The following is a 25,970-nucleotide window of genomic DNA, read 5'->3' on the forward strand; positions in this document are numbered from 1 at the left end:
CTTGTATATAAAAGGGGAAAGGAGGTTAACGTGTACTGTTCTTATCTACTACTGCTTCAACACTAGACAAAGTTTGCAACAAAGTTTGTTCACATTTTTTAAACTAGTTTATTCTAACCTAATTGCATATTAAAGATTTAGTGAATAAAAAAAACTCCTACCCAGGTGTGGCATAGCAGCAAGATTTAACTAAGTAGCACCACGAAGTATTCCATCTGTAAGGGGCAGAAAAAGCTTTACTATATTACTAGGTACAAAGGTTAGCTCTTGTAATTAAAGTTGGATTCATGCTTTGACTGCAATATACATCCTGAGGTGCAGCCATAGAGGATATGGACATGTATAAATAAATATAAAATATGCAAAATATTCAATAATGCCAAATAATATTTAATATAGTTGTGCCTTAGAACTAATGGTGATGTTGCCTCTTTTAGGTCTTTAAGTCCACTAAGGTTTGATGCCAATCTCTAGATAGTTTACAAGAAAGGAATGTGAAGTTCTTCAGCTGTAACACTTGCTATGATGGTCCAAAATGCAACTGGTTCTCAGCTTGGTGTGATCTCTATAAGAGATCAATATCTACTCAGATTTCTTTAAAATGAACAGTATTAGAATTTGTCTAAATTGTGAAGGTGACCGGTTTAATTTAAAAAATAAGCAGCTAGTCTGCCTGGGAAATATTGCAGCCTGGAGGATAAGCTTCAGTTTCTATCTGTCAAAAGGAAAATAATGCATAACATTATGTTTTGTGCACCACAAAAAATTGCACATATGACAATTTGAAGTTACTGCCCATGTTCTGATGATGATCTTCAGGGAAATACTTTACAATGATCTTAATTTAAAGGTATGGCTATGTTGAACAGAAATCATATGTTCTTTTACTTTGCTCCTTATCTTTCACCTTAAATGTGTGTGACAATATGAAATGACTTGATATTCCTTTGTTTTAACGAAGGAAATGCTCCAAGAGAAGAGTTTGTCAGAAAATGACGATGGGTTTACCACAGCCCAATCAACTGCCCATGTGGAAAGTACCGCAGGATCCCCAGCGCTGGGAGTAGCAGGGCTGAGTACCGCACTAAGCAGCCCACAGAGCCAGGATCCAGAACAGGTAAACACAATTGCCTCATAGTGTAATCCACAACTGCTTTTATATTTTTAAAATAAAAACTCATAAGAACTATACATACAAGGCCCTAATCTTTGCTCCTAACAGTTCATTTGCCCATGTTAATAAAACATAAATAGTTTAGATAGTACACTTATAAAATACCCAACCTTCCTTTCCCCTCTTCCACCCCAATACCTCCTCCCCATTGCCTAACTTTGTTGACTCAGGAGAAGGGTTTCCTTGTGGGAGGGAAATGTTAGTTACCTATTATTAAAAATGGTAGTATTAGCTAAAAGACCTGCAACAAGGGAACTTACAGTAGCTAGGGTGGAAAAGGTGAGCCACAGCCACCGCAGTCTACAATTTATGGGGTGTTCAACCAGTAATGGCTGACTGTATATCATGGAGCTGCAGTCGACAACAAAAAGGCCACCACAACCCCAGTCTATAACTACAATCCCCATGAAGTTCAGCAAGGGATATGGCCTCCCTTTCCAAAGCCCAATCTACAGTTACTGTTCAACATTATGGGAGTTGCAGTCAAAAGTTAATGTTGTCTAATGTAGTGTAGCTCTGTAATGCATAGCAAACATTCTGATGTGTTATAAAAACGAGATTAGTTAGAGAGTAGAAAAAAGGGACATAAAGGTTTGTAGCCAAAATAGCACACTTGTAGTTTTCCAGCCATTGTGGCTAACATTTGGCACTCAAATGGATAGTTGAGAATCATGAAATGTGCATTCCACAGCAAATGCAGCACCAATCAATAATTATATAGAAAGTTAACCTTTGGCACTCCAGTTGTTAAGTACTCATTTTCCCTTAATGCTTAACATAACAGACTGGCTCAGATTCAGGGGAAATGTAGTCTCAACAGCCGGAGTATTAACTAACTGTAGATGCAATACCTCGTTGAAATAAACTTATGTCTGCAGCATGCAAACTGTGTCCCTAAAGGGGAGGAGACCAGCTAGAGGGAGAGGAAGAGAGCAGGCCAAACCTCTCTGTCAGCTACACTCCCCTGACTACCAGATGTTTTTTTTCTGCTCTCTATGTCTAGTTAACCTAGTCTAAACAGCCTACTGTTTCTCCCTCTCCTGCCCCCTCTTGTCCACCCATCCGGATGCCCATGATGATAGATGCATAGCACCAATTACATTTTTCACTTTCCACACCCCACCAGCTAAATGTTGCGCAGGAGTTGTGTGTGGCCAAAAATTTCAGTTCCAGTGCTAGTTCAGCTAACACTCTGGGTAGGGTCCTGTTCAGACCTCTGTGTGCATGTGTGGCAAGTGTTCCCATTCATTTTAACGGAAATGCCTTCCCGCCACTGGTTGGCTGCTTCAAGCAGCCAATCAGTGACAACAAATGTTGGACCATGGAGTTAGAGGGTTGCTGAATGATGTATACTACCGTACTTTACAACAAGGGAGTCCAACATGCAGCCCGCGGTAACTGTACTCCCAGACCGAGCCGCGTCTAGGCAGGTGCACTGCACCTGGGCACTCTGAATAGCAGGGACACATCGGTCAGGAACCACAGCACAAAGGGTGAAGTCTGTGATTGCTGAGTTTCCCTACCTTTTCTTCTGATCTCTTCCACTTTTCCTGTCTCCTTTCCCACAGCTTTGCTTCTTCTCTTACCTTGCCTTCTTTCTTCACCTGCTTCTTCCCATGTCTTCTTTCTTTTGTTCGCTTTTCTGTAAACCAGGCCTCCTAGAGCACTTTTGCAAAAGAATGGAAGGAGGAACTGGGGAGAGGTTTTCCCCGTAGCTCTGTACTTTTGCAGAAGTACCCCGGGAGGTCTGGTTCATGAAAAAGTGGATGAAGAAAGAAGACACAAGCAGAAGCGGACGAAAAAAGAAGACAGAAGAACAAGAAGATGCATACAAAGAAAGGAGCGGGAAAACAGCAGGAAAGGAGCGGTTGGATCACTATATGATGATAGGAGTCATGCTGTACCACTGTCTGTGTCTGGATCACTATATAATGATAGGAGTCATGGTGTACCACCATCCATGTTGGGGCTATTATGTAATGATAGGAGTCATGCTGTACCACCGTCTGTGTCTGCCTTGTTATATAATGATGGGAGACATGCTGTACCACTGTCTGTGTCTGGCTTGCTATATAATGATGGGAGTCATGAAGTACCACAGTTTGTGTCTGGCCTGCTATATAATGATAGGAACCATGTTGTACCATTGTCTGTGTCTGGCTCACTATAGAATGATTAGAATCATGTTGTAGATTTTCTCTCAATGAAAAATGAGTGAATCCCACATACACATACATTTCTGATGAAAGTGATATATAATATGTTATTTTTACAAACTTTGAATTAATTTTTGAAATACATTGTAGTATTAAGAACAAGCAGTTAAGCTATTGATTGTTGGGGCTAATGTCTGGATACATGGTATTTATTCAGAATCTGATGTATTTCAATGTGTATTTTATTCAAGCTGACACGAACAGGCATTAGAGGAGAAGTTTGTATATTATATACTACAAATGCAAGAATTAGAATAACCCCTGATACTTCCCATAAGATAAACAACATTCAAGTGCTTCTTGGTTTTGAAGTTGAGGGATATAAAGAGTTGACTTGGCATACTAAGTAGATTACTGCGTATAAACTCCTCTATACCTTATTAGTATTAGTAATAGTAACAGCATTTTCAATGTTTTTTAAATTAATTTACGGTGTGCATAACAATAATGAAGACCCGGTCATTCCTTTCTTACATTTCAGGGCTATATATAGGCTGATGTATAAATAACCAAATCATTAGTAAAAAGATATTGTGTGTATGATTTTTGTACATTTTTCAAGTCCCATTGCCCATAAATTAGTCAAGACATACTGAAAGCATGTCAGAAAATATGTTTAAACATGCATTCCAACAAAATATACAGGTTTTCTATACTGATGGCACTGAGTGGTTGTGAGGAATGCCACATGTCCTTATTTGTGGTTTTTCCTTAGGAAAATAAATAAGACTTTGTGTAGAAAACTTGCTTTTGACTTTTTTCTCTGCATTATAGTTATGATAGCTTGCCCAATTTGAAGGAGCCACATTTCTATCACAACTCAACCTATTTCACTTACTCCTTATGTGCTTGAATTGCAACATAGATTATCTCCAGATTAGGTTAAAGCTTTGATTCAACAGCAGTGTAAAAACATTAAAAAATCTATAAATTTATTTTGCTCAAATGTGTTCATAGTTACACACAGAGCAACCATCAAAAATTACAGAACAAATGGTCTTTGCCCCCTCTCCCCAGATGACCCCATAGCAGCAGGATTTTTTCTTCCACTCGTCTTTTTTGGTACCAAAAATGGCACAGGCAGGCTGTTTAGGGGCACAGACAAGCTGTTTGATGGCAAAGATGGCACAGACAAGCTTTTTGGAGGCACTGACAAGCTTTTTGGGATCACAGATGGCACAGACCCACCTGTTTGGGGGCACTGACAAACTTTTAAGTGATGAAGATGGCACAGGCAAGCTGTTTGGTGCCAAAGATGTTACTTGCAACCTGGTTGGCACACGGTCTACAATTTATATGGTGTTCAACCAGTAATGGCTGACTGTATATCATGGAGCTGCAGTCGACAACAAAAAGGCCACCACAACCCCAGTCTATAACTACAATCCCCATGAAGTTCAGCAAGGAATATGGCCTCCCTTTCCAAAGCCCAATCTACAATTACTACCTACTGTTCAACATTATGTTACTTGGTGGCATAGACAAGCTGTTTAGGGACAACAATGGAATTGACAAGCTGTTTGGTGTCTAAAATGACACTGAGATCATTACAAATTGTAATATGTTGTTATCAGAAGGCACTCTCTATATCTGGTTTGCAGCTTTTCAACCACCTTACTGCTGCTTTTGGATCATGTCTGCAAGATAACGTCCATTCCCAACACACAGGCGTCATCAAGGCATGGCAGGAGACTAGTGATGCCTCTGCCAGTGATGACTCCTCCCCAGCCCCCTTTTATTGGTGGTCCAATAATATGCCATCATGAGCTCTGCAGAGTTGACGCCAAGCATTAATGTTCTTTTAAAAAAAAGGCTTGAGACGTTGTCTCCTCGAGTTGGCCCTCAGGACAGCTGGGTCCTCTTACAACTTTAGTGGTTGTACCACCCCGGATAGCAGCCCTGGTTACACAATAATGGTTGTCTGTATTCATTTGTGCATTTATTATTGATTGATTACTTGACATATGAATATATTCATATACTGTATAGTAAATATGAGTCTTCAGAGTGATACAACAGAAGCATATACAAGTGGTTCATCCAGGTTCCTCAAGTTGGACAAACCTGTTCTACATCAAAGCAATTAAACTATATCACACTTGTAAACAAGGTTATACTGGCAAAAGCGACAGACTTTAAAAAACAATCATAAAAATCAATTGGAAATATATTTAGTAGTTTGTTTGACAGCATTGTATACCTTGAAGTTGCCTACAACTCATGTTTGTTAATAATTTGTAAAAGAGGCCAGGTAACTTTGGAGTTACTTCCCAGAAGATATGTAGGTTTTAGAATACATTTTGCAGAATAAAAGTTATGTTTTAATTACATTTATCATTTACAGTTACAGCATTTCTACAATATACTACACTGCTACAAATTTACTATAAAAAAGTGGCATGTATATATGTACATTTTCCATATTTCACTTTATTGTGATTGTTAACCCCTCACATTCCAAATGACAAGTTATTTCCTTCACAGCCAAAGCAGGCCTTGGATTTAGCAGATTTAGGGGAGTTGACAGAAAAAACACATTTTTGTTTCACAATAAAGTGTTCTTATTCTGTTAATTCATTGGAATTCGACATTCTGCATTCTTGAAATTGAGCAAATGAGAAATTATACTAAGCAGCAACGTGCCTTTGCATTCTTTTAATCATTTCTGGCTCTTGCTTGTAGCTTTGTGGCCCTGGCTAACTAAGAAACCTAGTTATGAATGCACTTCTTACTGTTTATGTATAGTGCTCACTGATTTTGCTATATAGCAAAGTAATACACTAAAGTGTTACACTAAAGTATATCTTATTTAGAGAAAAATCTGATAGTATATCTTATTTGTTAGAAAAAAAGAGACATGGGTAGCAAAAATACAATTTTATGTACTTCATCACATTCACTACTGTTCAAAAGTTTGAGGTCATTTAGAAATGTTCTTGTTTTTGAAAGAAAAGCTCATTTTGTCCATTAAAATAACAGTGTGTTGCAACTGAGGGAGCACGGCCCACAGGACCAGTGGTATGCACGGCTGGGGAAAGGCTTGGTGGAGCTGGTGTTGGGGCTCCTATTGGACAGGGGCCAATGTGGGTGTTTGTGCACTTGTGGCAGACTTTCTATATATACTGTGTTCAATTGTGTGTGGAACAGCACTTTATTACCCTTTTTTTAATTTGGATACTTGTGTGTACACTTCCTTCTGCCTGTCTAACTTTGAAGAAGGGGTCCCTACAAGTCTACTCAAGGGGCAGATGATTGGGGCTGCCTTTGAAGGCTTCCAAAGGCATAAAACTATGCAGGCTGCGCTCAGAATTTACCAATTTCAACGAACACACCCATACACCGTCTACTCTTTCAAGAGTCTCTTTCATACATGGTATTCTCTTGGACAATTTTAAAGGTACTGTAAACTGCGAGGGTTAAGCACTTTGACAAGTTTACATTATTTCTAAATGATGATTGTAGCGAATTGTGGAATTCTTCTTTCTCACTGTATCATAAATCTACACCTGCCTCTATAAAAATAATAATAGCATGTAAATGCTACATGGTTACCATTTGAGATGATTGGTAACTGAAAATACAATGATCACTTTCTAAGCTTAAACGGTGTTGCTGTAATGCCTCGATGTCGAGGCATTCAGCAACACCGAGATCGGCATGATGGGCCATGTCTGGCCCCTCCCCGGGGCGTCAACAGCCGCCATACATTGTATGGCGGCGGACGCCCGTTTTAAAAGCGTTTAGGAGGCGATCAACGATCACCTCCTAAACTTCAATGGTGTCGCTGAAATGCCTCGATCAGGAGGCATCCAGCGACACCAAACACTTACCTCTTGATGGACTGTGACCGCTCCGGAGAGCGGTCACAGCCGCAGCTGCACGCAGTCTTCACCATCCGCAAGATGGCGGCGGCCCGGGAAAAAAAATAATAAAGTTGAAAAAGTTCGCTAGACGGTCTCCTGACCTTCTAGAGAACTCTGGCTCCACTTGCTGGTTGAATACAGGTACTGCATTCAACCATACAAGTCAATGGAGGCCAGCTTTCTAATCACTATGTGATTAGTAAAATATTAAAAAAAAAAAGAAAAAAAATTAAAAAAAAAAAAAGAAAAAAAGAAAAAGCTTAAAAAAAACATGGTAACATTTAAAAATTATTATGCTTTAGAGGAACTATCCAGTTCCAGCAAAATGTTAAAAAAAAGTCCAAAAAGAGTAAAATAAATAAAATAAAAAAATAAAGTTTATTATTATGAGCAAGTGCTAAAATTAGCGCTGTATCTTCCCAAAAATCCTGACGTGGAAAAATTTAAATAAAAGCATTTCAAATACCCAAGGGGTGTCTAATTTAAAAAAATGAATGGTTTGATGGGGTAAATTGGAGTGGCCGGGCTCAAAGATAGGGCATAGGCACAGACTGACCGAAATGGGGGGAAAAAAAAGCGCACTTCCAAAATGTGGCATTTTAACCTCAAACACCAGACAAACCCATACATGTGGGGTATGAATGAACTCGGGAGATGTTACTGAACACATATTAGGGTGTTGTTTGATAGTGACGTATACCTGGAGCTATAAATTTATACCCAAAGTACAATTTGTGTGAAAAAAAAAAAAAAAAAATACTACCACAAAGTGTGGCAAAGGCTGGTGGTAGAATCTGATGCATGGAAAGGGTTAAATACTACCATTTTAAGTACCTTGGGGTGTCTATTTTTCAAAAATATATGGTTTTATGAGGTAAATTGTAGTGGCCAGGCTCAAAGATAGGGCATAGGCACAGACTGACCAAAATAGGGGGAAAAAAGCGCACTTCCCAAATGTGGCCTTTTAACCCCAAACAGCAGTCAAACCCATGCATGGGTGGTATCACTGTACTCGAGAGATGTTATTGAACACATATTAGGGTGTTGTTTGATAGTGACGTATACCTGGAGCTATAAATGTATACCCAAAGTACAATTTGTGTAAAAAAAAATACCAAAAAAATACTAACACAAAGTGTGGCAAAGGCTGGTGGTAGAATCTCATGCATGGAAAGGGTTAAAATACTAGCATTTGAAATACCTTGGGGTGTCTAGTTTTCAAAAATATATGATTTGATGGGGTAAATTGCATTGGCCGGCTTCAAAGATACCCGAAATGGCACATGGGGGGAAGAATTACCAGATTTGGAAAAAATGGTTTTGAAATAGCAAAACGCTACCTGTACTTAATGCTCCATAACGTGCAGAAAAAAGCAAAAAAACATAAAAACATTGGGTATTTCTAAACTCAGGACAAATAGTAGAATATATTTAGTAGGTTTTTTCATTAGCTTTTTTGGATGAGTAAAAGATTTTTGGGGTAAAAGTCAGAAAATGTGTTTTTTTTTTACATTTTTCATCATATTTTATTATTTTTTTTATGGGAAATTAGATAATATGATTAAAACAATGGTATCTGAAGAAAGCCCTTCTTGTCCTGAAAAAAACAACATATAATTTGTGTGGGTTCACTAAATGAGTGAAGAGAAAATTACATCTAAACACGAACACCGCAAAAGTATTAAAACAGCCTCGGTCCCAATGGTACAATAGGTAAAACACAGCCTGGTCCTTAAGGGGTTAATGTTGTTAATGTTGATTATTTAGACTTAGAGATGTGTTCTTTTTTATTACTTTAAAACTACCAAAGTAACATTGTTTTTGATCATTACATGTAATCTGTCTCGAATACCTTAATGGCATTAAGGTCAGGGTTCCATGCAAGCCACTTGAATTCCTCCACACAAAACTCGACAAACCATGCCTAAAATGTCTTTGTATGCTATAGCATTAACATACCCTTCATTGGAACTGAGGGGCCTAGCTCAAACCCTAGAAACATTATCCCTAACATTATCCCTCCTCCACCAAACTTGACAGTGGGCACTAACTAGCTTTAACTTGATGTCTGCCAAACCCAGATTCATCCATCAGACTTTCAGTTATTGAAGCGTGATTCATCACTCCAGAGAACATGCTTCCAAAGCTCCAGAGTCCAGTGGCTGTGTGCCTTACACCACTCTAGCTAACACTTGCCATTGTGCATAGTGATCTTTGACTTGTGTGCAGTTGCTCGGTCATGGAAACCCATTTCATAAAGCTCCCAACGCACAGTGTATGTGCTGATGTTAAGGAACTCTGGAACTCTGCAGTGAGTGATGCTAGGACGTTAACAATTGGTGTGGCTGAAACACTTAAACTCAATTATGTACACATACTTTTGGTCATATAGTCTAATTCCTTATAGCTTATATTTAAAGGGTTAGTATCATCTTTGTAATGTTGTTTTGCAAAACGTTCCCATTGTGATCTCCTTTCTCTTATTTTTTTACTGTCTTCTTTTTAACAGCAATATAGATACCAGTCTGGATGGCACTCCTAATGAAATAGTTGCTTTTTTCACACAAAAAAAAGAGAAGTATGTGGTTGTTTATAAATCATTAAGTTGGGAGTACATTCACCAGGTCACATGCATGATTTTCCACTGTAGAGATCATCTTTGGATGTCTATCAGTAAATATAAAAAGTATTTAATTTAAAAAGGGTAGTTAAAAACATTTGTTGTAGTTTGGAAAGAAGAAAATGTTAGAGAAAATGGAAAAAAGGGTTTTAATAGAGCCACCTGTGGCAATGATAGTAAATTATTTGTTTTATAACTGTATTTTTGGACGAGTCTTGTGTAAAAGCGATCGCAAGAGATCTTTGGTTTTATGAGAAAATATATTTATAATACCCAACTTGGTCATAATGGCTAGAAAACTTTTCCAGAAAATGATGCTTTTATTCCAAATGGTTGAAACCACAATCTATGTGAAATTTCAGAGGTAAAGGGAATTCATTATTATGGGCGTCTTGCTTTTTAATAGTTTGGCGTGTCATTTAACCATTTTGTTTTGGAATAGTTGCCCTAAAATGGAAAACATTGCAAATTTTTTTTTATTTATTATTTATATTGTTGACATATAAGGAAGAAGCATGCATATTAAGAATAGCCTCTGCAGGAGCTACCACTCATGCTCATGGTGGACACTTTCTAGATTCTGTGGTTCTAGCTCTCATGCGTGCTTACAAGATTTTTCAAGGGCTGCCCCTATCCTCTGGAATGCCCTCCCTCAGCCTATCCATTTTCCCCCCTGCCTTCGGTCCTTCAAAAAATCCCTCAAGACCCACTTCTTTAAGGACGCTTACAACATTCCACATTAACGCCCTTCCATATTCCTTTAGTTTACCATTCCTAGTCCCTCTCCTGTAATAATTATACTAGTGTGGCTGGTCCATCCCTAACAATGGTTACCTTTTACCTATTGTGTAATAAATCCTAACTCCCTCTAGATTGTAAACTCATTTGAGCAGGGCCCTCCTTACCTGTCAAATTGTTATGTTATATACTTCTTGTTATGTCCTGTCTACCCATTGTACAGCGCTATGGAATATGATGGTGCTATATAAAACAATAAATAATAATAATAATAATTTAATGTTGTTCTATGGTCTCTTATAAACCTTTCCACTGACGCTGTTGATGTTTGTGCAGACACTTTGCCTATCCATGATCCATGAACTTCTGTGTCATGCTTTGAAATAAATAGCGCAAATGTCCTCCTAAACATGCTCAATTCCCCTCAATTCCAGACTTGTGACCCCATCTCTGAAACATAAAAGGAATGAGAATATTGGTAAAGTGTTCCTTTGAAGGTGAGACATTTAGAGGATGTTCTTGTGGGAAAAGTAGAAGGGTCTAGAAATTAAAAATTATAAAGAATCAAGAATAGAAAAAAAATCCAATATTGTTTTAAATCCAGTATGATGTTCTTACATTACATGTAACTGGAATTAAAACTAAACATGGTCATATTTCCAATGAGTAATGTTGGTGTAACTAATGGCATAGTCATGAAAGTTATCTCACAAAATTATAAATTATGCTAAAGTGGATTAAGAATAAATTAAGCCCTGTATTGGTAGGAATAATGTTATCTTCATACCCTGATAGACTTCTCTGCAGCTTCTCTAAAATTTTAAATCCATTACAGCCTTAAGACCTTTGACAATGATTTATATAAACATATGATTAATTAATGTCTCAGGATAATGTTATGGGCTGACATGGTGATTAATCAATGTGTAAACTCACTGTTCACAGTTAAGATGGTATAATACTAAATGATGACAGTAATGTGTTTGATAGATGTACCTGAGTTACAGGTCATTACAAAACAAACGTGTGGCTTTTCAGATAAGCTCAGAAACATTCAGTAGTACAGACGTTATGAAGACTGTCAGTTGTACAGATTTTAATTTGATTAATCCTGAGATTTGTGAAGGTGGAGAAGTAGACATGAACAGCCAAACATAATCTTCCCCGGGGAGTCTCTGGGTTTGGCCCAGTGAACTGCTTCTCCGGCTCTCCTGGTCAACAACCGAATACCTCCAGGTCGCGGGAGTGGGGTCTTGACACGCCCAACTCCTCGCACATTTCGCCTTTAAATAGGGGCTTTTCCCACAATGTCAGCAGGAAGGCCCACTGATGTCACCAGGAATGCCCACTGACATTGGGTGCATTCCTGACGTCAGTGGGCAGTCCTGGCCATGACTCCATCCTACACAATGCAGGAAAGCACATTTCCTGCGTAGAAATTATATGTTTGTTTACCCACTAGCTATCTTTGTAGGCCTAAAAAAAATTTCTACATGGTATCAAGATCCTGAAGGTAGTGATTACATTTTTCTCAGCTGGGGATCTAGTGACTATATGGATCCTGCTTCCACCACCACAGGAATCAAATAATATAGCACAATTTGCTATACTGCAATATTGTTTATCCTGCATTTCAGTTTCTGTACTTTCATTATTTGTCATAGTCAGTGCTGTATTTACCTTTGGGGCTGTCCTCGGCTGACCCAGTCCCCTCCAACTCCATGGTCAGCGTCTCCGATACCATAAAGACTTTTTGTGCCTTTAGGAAACCGAGCACCTTTTAATGAAGTCTATAGAGGCTGTGCTGAGCCTGCACAGCATCCATAGGGAGAAATAGACAGGTTGGGGAGATCAAAGATCTGCCTTATAACCGGCTCATTGTGTGGCAGGACACAGGGGGGTTGATCCCCCAAGAGGGAGATCTGTACCCTGATTTTGCACCAGTGAGACTGCTGTCACCCACCCTGGACCTGTCACCCTAGGCTTGGGCCTAGTCGATCTAGGATACGTCACAGGTTATAGTGGGAATTTACCTATTGAGGAGAATTCTGTTTTCTAGCACTATCCTATAATTGCTGCTTGATTTGCATAGTTGAAACTATAAAAATTAAGAAACCATCAGAACATTGTCATAACCCCAGTAGATCTTTAATCTGAATATGTAAGTAATAGACTTGTGCATTCGTATTTCACTCACCAACTGTAGTGCCACCCAATACGGTGGGTTAATATTCATAACACCTCTAACAATTGCCTCAGGGGAGCCAGTACTTATTTTCATTCACTCTCTCACTCTCTCTAAATGTTTCCCTTCTTTGCCGACTACTTCTGCTTCTTCCGTTTCGCATCTTCTTTTTCTTCATATTCTCTCTTCTACCTTCTGTCTTTCATCTTCTCTCCTTTATCGTTTATCTTCATCTGCATCTCTGAGGACATAACCATAATACTCCAATCGAAGGAGAGAATGCCAGCAAAAGTGCCAAGATTTTGGAATTTCACCTTAGGGCAACATTTCAGTGACATTCTCTACCCCAGTTAGATGAGGATGACGTTACTGGAAACGCTATCATTTTGGCAGAAGTTTCCGCCAGGTTATGTCCTATTACGAAGATAGAAGAAGAGAGAAGATAAAAGATAAAGGAGAGAAGATGAAAGACAAAAGATAGAAGAAAGAAGATGAAGAACAAGAAGATGCAGAAGCGGAAGTGGTTGGCAGAGAAGGTAGGGAAACATTTAGAGAGCGTGAGCTCATAAACTCACAACGGTAGATGGAATTTGATGAGAATTTGGTGAGAAAGGCATCACCTTCTATATGCCATATATATTGTCACAAATTGTCACAAGCCTTTTCTATGTTAAATAATAGATTCAGAATAAACACCCAGGTGTTAAGGTGGTTAACATTCACAGTGAAGAAGGAATAAACAAAAAATAAATCTTACAAATGATAAATATAATAAAGTTTTTTTTTAAAAGCCTTATTCATTATATAATAACAATAAATAGCACTGGCACATTTTATATTTGTGTTACATATTTTATTAAAGTTAGAGTTATGGCCTTGAGTGCCTGGCTTGAGGTGCTTGGGGTTCTCATGGAATGGAAAGTTTCATCCAATGTTATTTGGGCCGGATATGGTTAACTTTACTCTGTCGTGGTTTGCCTCCCTTCTGGCAATACAATGTGTCATCAAATGTCATAATATTTGACCAGCTCCTAGTTGTTGACTATGGCAGAAAATCAGCTTGTTATTAATTGAGACATTATTGTTGTTCCTATGCATGCTTCATAACCTGCATATACTGCTTGACCATATGATGTGTCCTATCTGTTATCCTACAACTTGACAATTTAACCCTTTGATGAAGGCCATGGTAAAATATCACTTATTATTGTGACATTTCCTTTGTTCATTTTCATGCAAAATACTAATATTTTTAGCATTGAGAAATAATTTGCAGCTGTAAATATGTTAGTTTTTATAACTCATTTGCATGTGTTTATTTAATGTATATGATATATAAATATAAAACGTGATATTTATTTTTATTATTACGGTATTTAACCACATGCTTTCTATTTAAAAAACAACTTTTTTTTAAAGTAAATTAATGTTTATCTGCCTTTATGGAAATGTAGTACACACCTATTTTATTAACACAGCTTTGTTCACAAGGTATCCTATGGACAACATTATTGTCAGTTAAATTATGTATGACTTTTGTAAATAAACCACATAGTGGTTTACATAAGTCTCTCTTAAATTTTTGTCAGATCAGATGCAGCATAAACCACAGACCTGGCAGCTGACAGGGATTTTTTGATGTAAAGAAGGAAAATGATACACCCCGTTACAAACTTTTTTTGCTCACCCCAAATTCCATATGGATCAAATAAAAGCGTGGGACATGACACATAGACAATGCACGACGAAAGGTTGAGAATGTATCTAAATAATGTAGCTAAATAATACTGAGCTTTGGTCAAAGTAGCTTAATAAAATATTGGCAATGTGTAGGATTTTTAAAAAAAAGAATACTCCATTTTTAAACAGTCTTTGGATAGAATGTTTGAAAGATTTACATGTTTTCCAACAGCTTGTAATATAATGAATATTTTATTGTATTTCTTCAATTGCTTTTATAAAGAGAAAGTTAAATGTTCTAACACCTTCACAGCTACTGCAACCTCCTGAGCATTTTTTTCTCTTTACATTTTTAATAAAGTGTGAAATATATGTCCATATAATTGCTTGTGGTCTATGGTACAAGATTGTGAAAATTTGTAAAAGAAAGTTTACCCACAAACATTTGTAGCAGAAACTATCAAATGCAAATTGTTAGCTTTAGAGAAGTAAATACAAATGTTCAAAATTGATTATGTTTGTTGATTTTAAAGACTTCCTTACTTAAATTTCACATATTTTAAAGACAACTTGTATATTAGTATTTTGTCTTCATATAAGCACGTTTGGGTTATCTCACAACTTATTTTAATTATAAATTATTTTTAATTATAATTATTAAAATAGGGTTTGTAGAGTTTAAATGGTTTTTCATCAAAAGTGGGACTGTTGTACTACATTGACAACAGGGTTTTTTGTAGGATGCTTCTTATAAAAACACAGGTTTAAACCCAATGATTTGTATCTAATTTGTCTTAGAGGTTGAGGCTGTATTTTTTTCCCCCTAAGACACCTAGAACCACCCTGGCTTTGTTTTTTTTCCCTCTTCATGATCCTCATTTACGGTATCTAACCGCTCTCTAAATTTCTAGCTTTCTTTACACCCTTGCAGCTTTTCTTCTGTTACACTTTTTCCCCTCCTCTTCCAGGTCTTTCCACGTCTGAAGCCTTATTTCCCCAGTATAACTCTTTCAGCATTTATTTTCCTTTCACCAAGATTGCATGCTAAAATCATGTTCATAAGTTAGCAATTCAGTTCGTAGGGCACGATTCCAAACAATGGTTGCAAACTGCTTCAATGTCTGCACACAATTACTGTGTCTATCTGATATCGTAGCACAGCATGCACTGTTTCCATGTCTTAATCACTGCATGTCCAATAAAAACAAAGCAAAACTTTGATAGTAGGAGACATCATTGCCACAGCAGAAGCTCATAACATTCAATGTGGTACAGCCAGTATTGTGAGTACTTTGCACGATGTTTGTTTTCATGTCTGGTTATATTGGTGTTAAATATTTATTTTGCTGTTGCATTTAATATGTATCAAACTATATATACTTAGGTTGTAAAATAATAATATAATGACACTTCTATGCCAAATATTAGGATGATAGTAAAAATATATCCATTTGTACAGTGCTTTGGAATATGGTGTTATATAGAGCAATAAATTAAATAATGGATGGATAAGAAGCTGTAACTATGGAAGTGACTGTGAATGTGACATGGCAATAAATCTATGTAACCCCAATAATGGCATATAATCACATGGTGATGTCTGGGTTTTTTATGCTACACTCCATGTGCTGAAATTAAATGGGTTAAGTTGTTACTGGAATATTCTAATTTTCCTCTTAGCACATGTTCTTGGTGTTTATTTCAGCGTATTATGTTATGTTGAAGTTCTTTAGACATGTCTTGAGGAATGTAGACAAATATTTTTAGAATATGAAATTGACATAATTAATTAATCAATTTGTTGTATTAATATTCTGAGAAGTTATTTTCTGCTAATGTTTAAATCACAAACCACCCTTTCTACACCAATTAAGATTTAGATGGGTCATGGAGATGGGGTAATTAGATTTTGAAGTTCACCTTATAAACTGATATCTCCAGTATCTCTTAAAGTATCCATCATTAAGTCAAGATCCTCACCCATCCTTGCAAGGTTGTCTGAACCAGTTATACAATTAGGAACATAAAGAACATAAACAGCCACCGTATATTTTTTTTTTTATAATAATAGCAGATTAAACCAACATTTTCTTTGCTTAAAACAGTCCTACTAGATAAACCCTGACAATGGCCAATTATTAATCACCTAGTCGGACATTGTGACTTAAAAGGCTAAATAGTAAGCTTAACAAGCTTAATGTGGTGTTTGTGCAGGGAATTTCACCCAAAATATCACATGGCTACCTCCAGGTCTGCAGATAAATTTTATTCTAACAAAAGGACATAAAACCAGGTTGTTGTCAGTGCTAATATAAATTACTGTATACAGCACTGTATTTTGTCTTTTTTCATGGGACTTTCCCTTTAACAATATTACAACAGATTTATATATATATAATGAAATCAAAATTAGAGTTCACATTGAGTTGCATGTTGATTTTAAATACATACAACCATTTTAGTGGTTTTATATCTACTGATTCCAGGAAGGTTAATTCAAGAGTTGCATATGGCATTGCAAAACAGCTGCTTCCTTCTTGCAGCATGAAATCTTGGTTACATTGTTCCACTTGGACCAGAGCTTGTAGGACATATACAATGCTTTTTTAGGAAAAATGGGACATACCAAGACATTTTGGACAATGCTTCCAACTGTTTGGGGAAGGCCCAGGGCCGGCCCAAGGCAAAATGCCGCCTGGGGCGAATTTTAAAATGCCGCCCCCCCCATCTACCCTTCCTCTCCCTCCGTCCCTGCCGCCAACTCCCCCCCCATTGTACTTACCTTTTAGCAGTCCTGCGGCGAGTCTCTCTGTTCGGTCTCGGTGCCGGCTTGTAATGCTGAGCGCCGGAAATCTTCCGCCACTCAGCATTACAAGCCGGCACCGAGACCGAACAGAGTGACTCGCCGCAGAGGAGAGAGGGGCGCCGAGCGGGTACTGACAGCTTGGTAAGCGAAAACCACCAGAGAGCCCCTTTCTCTCTCTCTTTCGCTTTAAAAAAAAAAAAAAAAAAAAAAAGGAGCTTGGGGCGGCGAAGTGCCGCCCCTTCAAAAGTGCCGCCTGGAGCAGTTGCCCCACTCGGCTCCATTGTCGGGCCGGCCCTGAGAAGGCCCTTACCTATTCCAGCATGACCGTGCCCACGGGCACAAAGCAAGGTCCATAAAGACATGGTTGGAGGACTTTGGTGTGGAAGAAATTAATTGGTCCGCACAGAGACCTCAACCCCTTTGACCTGGATGAATGTCCAATATGAATGGGCAAAACATTTGCACAGAAACACTCCAAAATCTTGTGGAAAACCTTCCCAGAAGAGTGAAAGCTGTTAGGCGTGCAAAGGGGCGGGGGGGGGCAACTTCATATTATTGTATTTAGAATGTGATGTCATCAAAGTCCCTGTTGGTGTAATGGTCATGTGTCCCAATAGTTTTTTCATATAGTGTAGGTCACCTACCCAACTTTAACTTACTAATGAATAATAATATATACAGCACTTAGTGAACCTGGACTGAGTTTCTAATGTAAAATATGAAAAGTGAAATAATTTGCATACAATGGTACGAAAACAGATATATACGCAAACAGCTTAGCGATGTCATCCGAAGTACACGATAATGGCTATATTACCTCAACCATGCCCTTTTTACATCTTATCTGTGATGCATCCGTCTAGAAAAATAATTCTATTTATTTATTTTGAAGGGCAATTGTGCTACATGTGCATAGGGGCCCTATGGCAAACTAAAAATTGGTTTATTTTTCTTCTTGCTACCTGTAACTGGTGCTGCATGCCCATCATGCTGTTCTTGCAAACCCCTCAACCCGTGCCTGTGACTGTCAGGGAGGGGAATTCCAGAAAATAGGTGCATGATGGGTAAAATCCTCCCAGACACATACCATAGGTTCCTTGGCTTCTTGGTGCATAAGTGGTCTTGTGTTCATTTGTGAACAAACCCGGCAATTTGGCTATTTTCTCCATAAATGACCATGCTCTCTTTTGATTTATCCTTTTGATTTGTGATATTTAAATTAGGTTACATGGCATACTATTCTTTTTAGTTTCACACGAGATACCAGAAACAAAATCAGCTTTTCTTATACCTACATGCAAGTGAAGTCTTGCATATATAGAGTAAAAAGTATGTGTGATAAATTACATGATGCAACCTCTCAAGAAGGGTAGAAAATGAACTTTGTACATTGACTGCCATACATACATACAGTTTCAGCAATCTTCATTTTTTATACTGCACACCTTTACTTTGTAACATATTATAGCAGATTACTTTCAGGGCAACAGTATGCTTGTATGACTAAAGTTTTGAATAGCTGAATGAAGGTCACACTATTACATGTATAAGCATTACATCTTTTGGTTATCTGCCATATTGTTTATAACGTTGGCTGAGGAAAGGCATTTTATTTCTATCTAGTGTGAGTTTCATCCCTGGTGGGCCTTCTGATTTTAGCTCTTGGCAAGGCTAAATTAATACTAATGTTTATGTCTCTTTTTTTCCTACTCTTTCATAATCCACAATAAAAGAGTAAATGTTTTTCTTTCTTTCTTTCTTTCTTTCTTTCTTTCTTTCCCTATTAATTGATTAAGGTACACAGAACAGTGATTGATTCTAGCATCGCAATAACTGTCTCCAGGGACTAATACATATTTAACTAAATAGGAACACTCTGGTGGCAGAATCTATAAATAGAAATCCAGATCTGCTGGATTAAAATATTAATTGAAATCAAATTAATAGCACCATGGAGGGGACCACAATGTATTTTTTAATTTATTTATTATCTTTATACATGTTTTAAAAGAATGTGGTAACAGGTCTTTAAAGGCAAAAAGTTGACACACATTTTACATTTTTTAGACCATAGAAAATATCAAGGTGTATCTTCATGAAAAGGAGCTTTGGAAGAAGTTTCATGAAGCGGGCACCGAAATGATAATAACCAAGGCTGGCAGGTATGTGGAAAATATTTCTTATTCTGTTACATCATTAGCTTTCTGAATTAAAACGTACTCACTAGCCAGTCTACCTTTGAAATGTTGAGTGGTATATTGTTTTTATTATTAGAAAACCAAGTCAAATTTGTTAGCATTTGTAATACTGCTTAAGGTTTTACTTAATATTAAAATGAAAAAAAAATAAAAAGATTGCTCTATAGGTCCCAGAAAACATTTGTGTTCTGATGCCATTTAGTGCACCAAAATATATACCGTATTTTCAGGCGTATAAGACGAGTTTGGGCTATACTCGCCGTATAAGACTACCCCTCTACCCAGTATACAACAACCAGCCAATCACGGCAAGCGATGTACCTTACCAGTGATTGGCTGGTTGTTGTATACAAAGCCTGCTTGGATTGGGTGGGTCAGCTCTCCCTAACATATGCCTGTCCACACACACACACATGTATAGACATACACTGCCCTCACACACCCCTTCCTTTACACACATATACACGTACACACCAGCTTACAAACACACATATACACATACACTGCCGTTACACAGACATATACATACACACACATATATATATCTACACATACTAACATACGCCTGTCCATACATACACATTTATACACTGCCCTCACCACACACCCCTGCCTTTACACACACACACACATATATATATATATATATATATATATATATACACACACCAGTTTACAAAAACACAAATACCTACACTGCTCTTACACACACCTGACCATACACATACACTGACCTTACACACACATAAATACACATACACTGCACTTACACCCCTTTCTCCCCATCTCTTACCTTTCTTATCTTCTATCTTCCATCCAGTTGTGGGAGCGTGAGGTCTGTCATTTCAGACCTCTGCTTTACTGCTCCCTCATCACTACGCGCCGTCAATTGATGCCGAGCGCCGGGATATGATGTCATCCCGCGCTCGGCATCAATAGCCGGCGCGTAGTGATAAGGGAGCACGTAAGCCGAGGTCTGGCACTTCAGACCTCTCCCTAATGTTGGGCTAGTTAGAGGGAGGTCGTGATCTCCCCAACCAGCCCATCGGGCTCATCGGGCGCCCGCTGATCAGGGCTAGTTGGGGAGATCACGATCTTGCACCTGCCTCGGCGCGGCCCTGAAGACCGGCCCAGGGGAGGCGGCTTCTCCGCTCGCCCCTCCCCTAGAGATACGCTACAGTTTTAGGGGCTTCGTGGGGAAGTTTGAGCACCCGGCGTATAAGACGACCCCCGACTTTTGAGAAGATTTTCATGGGTTAAAAAGTCGTCTTATACGCCGGAAAATACGGTAGTAGTTTAAGTTGCTTGTCTATATACTGTTAGGACAACAGAGGTCCTGGAATAAGCTCATCTTTTTAGGGAAAACTCAGATAGAGCAACTTCTACCTGAGCAGGTAAGGAGCATTTTGAGGGACATCCACAAAAAATTAGGTTCTATATGTTTCTCATTGCCAGAATAAGTATGTGTAACAATCTTCAAGCTGATCTTCCTAAAAGTAAGTCTTTAATTAGGACAAACATCAAGAGTGTATATGATAAACAAAATTATGTTAAATAAATGTAATGCATGTTCCACTTATCTCACCTTCATCATTATTTATTTTAATGAGTATAACTTATTATTAATACTGTTTTTTAGCTATGATTGCATATGATAAATATATATACCTGGAAACTTACCTCCATGATTTTATTTTATATGTTAATTGTTAGAACAGTTCAGCGGATAACAAAACAATTACAAAGAAGTGATCAACAGTGAAAGAGATCTCTGAGTTAAAGAAAGCATGAAATCCATAGTTAAGAATAAAATGATAAATGGCCAGCCATCTGCAGTTAAAGATCATGGTGTAGGAGGTATTCCTCCCTCTTCAGGTCTTAAAGAACACAAAAGAAGCTGCAATTCAAATAGAAGTAAAGCCAGTGCCAAAAGAAATCAATGATTGATAATGTGGAAACATACATAAAATGCACTTAATATCTCTTTAATGTCTGAATTTTTCATTGGAGGAGGTTAAAATATTACTCATTCAAATTGAATCACTCTTCAATGTCATATTTAAAATACAGTGCGATAAAAAATCTAATTGTAGCAACTAAAAGTACATCCTTATATTTTTCTGCATTCTTACAGTTTTTTTGCATTGTCACATGTTTATTATCTATGTGATTTGGCAATCAGAGCTGGATACTAGGCCTCCAAGGCAGTATTTGATCCCAGGGCAGTGGGAGTAAAAGTCCAGCTTACCTCCACTGAACATATGCAGACCTGTACTGGTCATCTACCACACCAGGCAAATGTTCAACGGGCTGGTGGCCAGTATGGCCGCATACACTTTGAGAGCATAAAGACGTGACAAGAAGTACTTACCTCTTTATCACCTTAATTTCATGGAGGAGGTGCGATTCAACTAGGTCATGTAACAATGAGTGACCCTGCGGCAGTATAGACAACATGAGGCTTTGCAGGGTAAGTGAGTAGTGTGTTTGTCTGTGTCTGAGTATATTAGTATGTGTATGTGCGTGTCTGGTCATGTTAGTGGGTGTGAGGAGGGGCGTATGCAAGTGTGTGTGTGTTTATGCGTATGTTAATGTGTCTTTTTGGGTGTGTTAGTGTGTGTGAGTATGTTACTGTGTATATGTGTGTCTGAGTATGTGTTTGTATGCCTATTTCTGGGTATGTTAGTGCATGTCTTGGTATGTTAGTATACATGTGTGTCTGGGTATGTTAGAGTGTGTGTCTGGTTTTGGGTAGGCAAGGTAAGGTAATATTGGGATTAGAGTGGAGAAGGACATTAAGAACCCCCTCCCCAAAAAAGTACTGCGGATGCCCATGCCTACAAGTGATTTATTCCCGACATAAGTTCTGGACCTACATTCCCACCGGATCTTAGGGAAAAAAGTAACTTTCTACAGTAAAGAAATGTAGATCAAGAAAACACAGTTTTCCAGTAAATTCAAGGTGAGACTACAAAGACAGGAAGCCTACTTTCACACTGTTTAAATTTTAGTCTCCTTCAAAGCTTAAAGCAGATACACATGCATTAAGGGATCAACATTAACTGGAGAGAGTCAAAAGGTCATACAATTTTAAGGCGCTCATCTGCATGGTACTTCTGAGTCATATTCTGAATTCTTGTGCAGCATGTGGACGCTTCCTAGTAGAGGGTATGTTCTTTAGCATTTACGATAAACAAATTGAAAACATGACTAATTTAAAATTACTTAAAATATATACTGAGTGTAAAATGTATTTGTTTTACACATTGTCTAAGGTGCATTAACTGCAATACCATTTTAACCTAACAGTCTATCAGATTCTAACATAGGACCACAGCACTACACTGCCTTATTTTAACTATGCCTTTTGCTGACGTGGGAGAGATTAGATAGCTGAGGGCATTGTAAAAGTTTCAAAGACAACCCCATATCAAACACTTGTGGTTGTCTTTGTAGCGAGGTCACGATGAAGCAACCAGACCCAAGCTGCAGTTGCCTGGCACATATGAATGGAAGCATTACAAAAGGCTGTAATGACTTTTGATTAAAAAAGTGCCGTGTTTCAAGCCAAAAAATTGTGTAAATGTGAGAGTGAATTTCCACTGGTCCCTCAGTCGTCATCTTCTGTGATCTCACTCTGTAAAAGGATATGCTATCCCTTCCTTCCCTCATTGACATAACTGGCAACTCCCTGGCTATTTCTCTAGGAAGGGGACCAGCATTTGACCATACCTTGCCCTCTTTTCTTCTTGTTTGCAACTCTTTTAAAAGCAGCCTAAGAATGGGCAGTACTGGCTCTACCCAAAGCCACTACTATAGAAGCCAGGGACCCCCAATTTCCTAACATCGAATGTTCCCTGGTATATTTCTCAACCAAAAGACAGGAAGCAGAGCTTCTAACCACTCAAGTCTTCACGGGGAGGTAGGACTCAGGAGCCAAAAGATCAACTATATATCCATAAAAGCTGATATTGTTAAGGTCTGGAATCTGTGCGGGGCACACCAAATTCATCCAACCATGTCTTTATGGACGTTGCTTTGTGCACGGGGGCACAATCATGCTGGAATAGAAAAGGGTCTTCCCCAAAATGGTCCCAGAAAGTTGGAAGCATAGCATTGTCCAAAATGTTTTGGTATGCTGAAGCATTAAGATTTCCCATCACTGGGAGGAATGGGCGTAGCCCAACCCCTGACCATTATCCTTCCTCCTCCAAACTTTACTGTTGACACAATGCAGTAAGGCAGGTAATGTTCTCCTGGTATTCGCCAAACCAAGGCTTGCCGAACTGACTGCCAAACAGAGAAGCATTATTCATCATTCCAGAGAAGACTTTCCAATGCTCCAGAGTCCATTGGCATTGTGCTTTACACCACCCGATTTGACCCTTGGCATTGTACTTGGTGATGTGACGCTCACATGGAGCTGCTCAGCCATGGAAACCTATTCCACGAAGCTCCTGCCGCACAGTTTTTGTGCTTATATTAATGCCAGTGGAAGTTTGAAAGTCTTCAGCTAGGGAATCAGCCTTGGCTTTTACGTACCACATGCTTTAGCACTTGGTGGCCCCGCTCTGTGACTTTACATGGTTTTCCGCTTCAGCAGTTTTCAGCAGTTGCTGCTGTTCCTAAACACTTCCGCTTTCCAATACTACCACTTACAGTTGACTGTGGAATTTCTAGCAGGGATGACTTTTCACAAACTAATTTTGTGGCATCTTATCACAGAATCCCTTACAAAAAATTACTGCACTTTTTCTGAAGTAATACTGCAGTTTTTTGGACATGAAAAAACTGCAATACTGCTCTTTTACTGCAGTATTACTGCACATTTACTGCAGTTTTACTGCATTTGTACTTCACTGTACTGCAGTTTTACTGCACATTTACTGCACTTTTTTTATATTGCAAACCTACAGTTGTACTTCAATGTACTGCAGCTTTATTGCATTTGTACTTCCGTACAAAAATAACTGCAGTAAAACTGCAGTACAGTGAAGTACAAATGCAGTAAAAATGCAGCAAATGTGCAGTAATACTGCAGTAAAAGTGCAGTATTGCAGTTCTTTCATGTCCAAAAAACTGCAGTATTACTTCAGAAAAACTGCAGTAATTTTTTTGTAAGGGAAGATGAAAAAAAGTAAGGAAAAGAGGTCAGCAAGTAAGATGAAAATAGAGATGGGGCAAAGGAAATTGCCAAAGATGGAGAAAAGAATAGAACAAAAGAAAAAAAGACTGCCAAAGGTAGACAGAAACCAGAGAAAAAAAGAGAGTTGTTAAATCCAGGAAAACCAGAGAAGGGGCCCTTTCTGTATAATTGCACCAGGCCCAAAGCTTCTTAATCCAGCCTTGCCAGTATGTCTTAATATGTGTCAACATGTCATAACCTTACTCTAAATTTTGTATTTTGTTGCTTTTACAGTTTGTTAATTTTCACATCCACCTGTTGTAATAGGTTTATGGAATCTGCTGGTGCTCAATAATTAAAATGTAATGTAATTTCAATGTAAACAGAATTTCAAAAAATTATAAAATCCAAAACTCCCCAGCTGCTCATACGTTACCAATGAAACATATAGATCACTATAAAAAGGTCAATAGTGGTCACAGTTTACACCAGCTTAAAGCTTTTGAGTTACACAATGTCTAAACTCTCTTTTGAGCTACATAGCTGAGGATTTGTATGCTTGGTCATACCCTTTCATCCATTTTGAATGATCTCATTGCTGAATATGAACCGTTTTTAACTCTTTCTGTACCCTATCAAGATGCCTAGGGCACACAGATCAGCCACATGTAAATTCCCACGTAGATTTCCATTAGCATTTTATCCTGCATTGTACTGCCACTCAGAGACTAAAAGCCTCTCAATGCGTTTTGAACGTCTTAATGTCACAATTTTGTCCTGCCATTTGCAGCAGAGAAATTTTAGAAAGCAGCCTTAAGTTTAATTTTGTTTAATCTCTCTGAAAATCAGACAAGGTGTTTGAAAGAATTGCATCATGATTCATTATAATGGAATCCTGAGTGTAGGTAAAATAACTTGACTTGTGATTTATTAAATATGTTGGAGAATATATGATTGGTCAATGAATCAAGTGATCAGTGGCATTGTACAAAATCACAGTGCAAGTGAAGATCTCTGTATATATATATATATATATATATATATATATATATATATATATATATTCATTCATTCATATATTCATTCGCACTCTCATGCCAGGGCTCTGTAATAACTTTTCACATAGAAGATAATAAAGTATTTATTAACTTTAGTGAAGCTGTGGTTAATACTTCATATTTGACATTACAGTAATATCTGGTTTATATAGACAAAACTATTTTGTACGATGTGCAACAACACAAAAAATGCATACCTACATGTTTTTCTTAATATAAATTATATTATGTTATATTTTATTCATAAAGAGACAGCTGATTCAATTGCACTATTATAAATATAATTTTCATACAAATTCAAATTAAC

At 38.0% G+C, this 25,970-nt stretch overlaps 1 protein-coding gene across 1 annotated transcript in view; it reads left to right on the forward strand.

The window, feature by feature from the left end:
* The first annotated feature begins 964 nt into the window (after nt 1-964).
* The window catches only part of LOC149286275 (T-box transcription factor TBX4-like), a 53,865-nt gene continuing 28,859 nt past the window's right edge, over nt 965-25,970 (forward strand). Inside the window, exons 1-2 of the mRNA XM_089494292.1 lie at nt 965-1,117; nt 19,350-19,444. Of these exons, the coding sequence (XP_089350418.1) occupies nt 965-1,117; nt 19,350-19,444 (248 nt within the window). The remainder of the gene's footprint in view (nt 1,118-19,349; nt 19,445-25,970) is intronic.

This window comes from Sceloporus occidentalis, unplaced genomic scaffold (genome assembly GCF_023333645.1).
Source record: "Sceloporus occidentalis isolate IW3139 unplaced genomic scaffold, rSceOcc1.0.p SCAF_71, whole genome shotgun sequence".
NCBI classification, from domain to species: domain Eukaryota; kingdom Metazoa; phylum Chordata; class Lepidosauria; order Squamata; family Phrynosomatidae; genus Sceloporus; species Sceloporus occidentalis.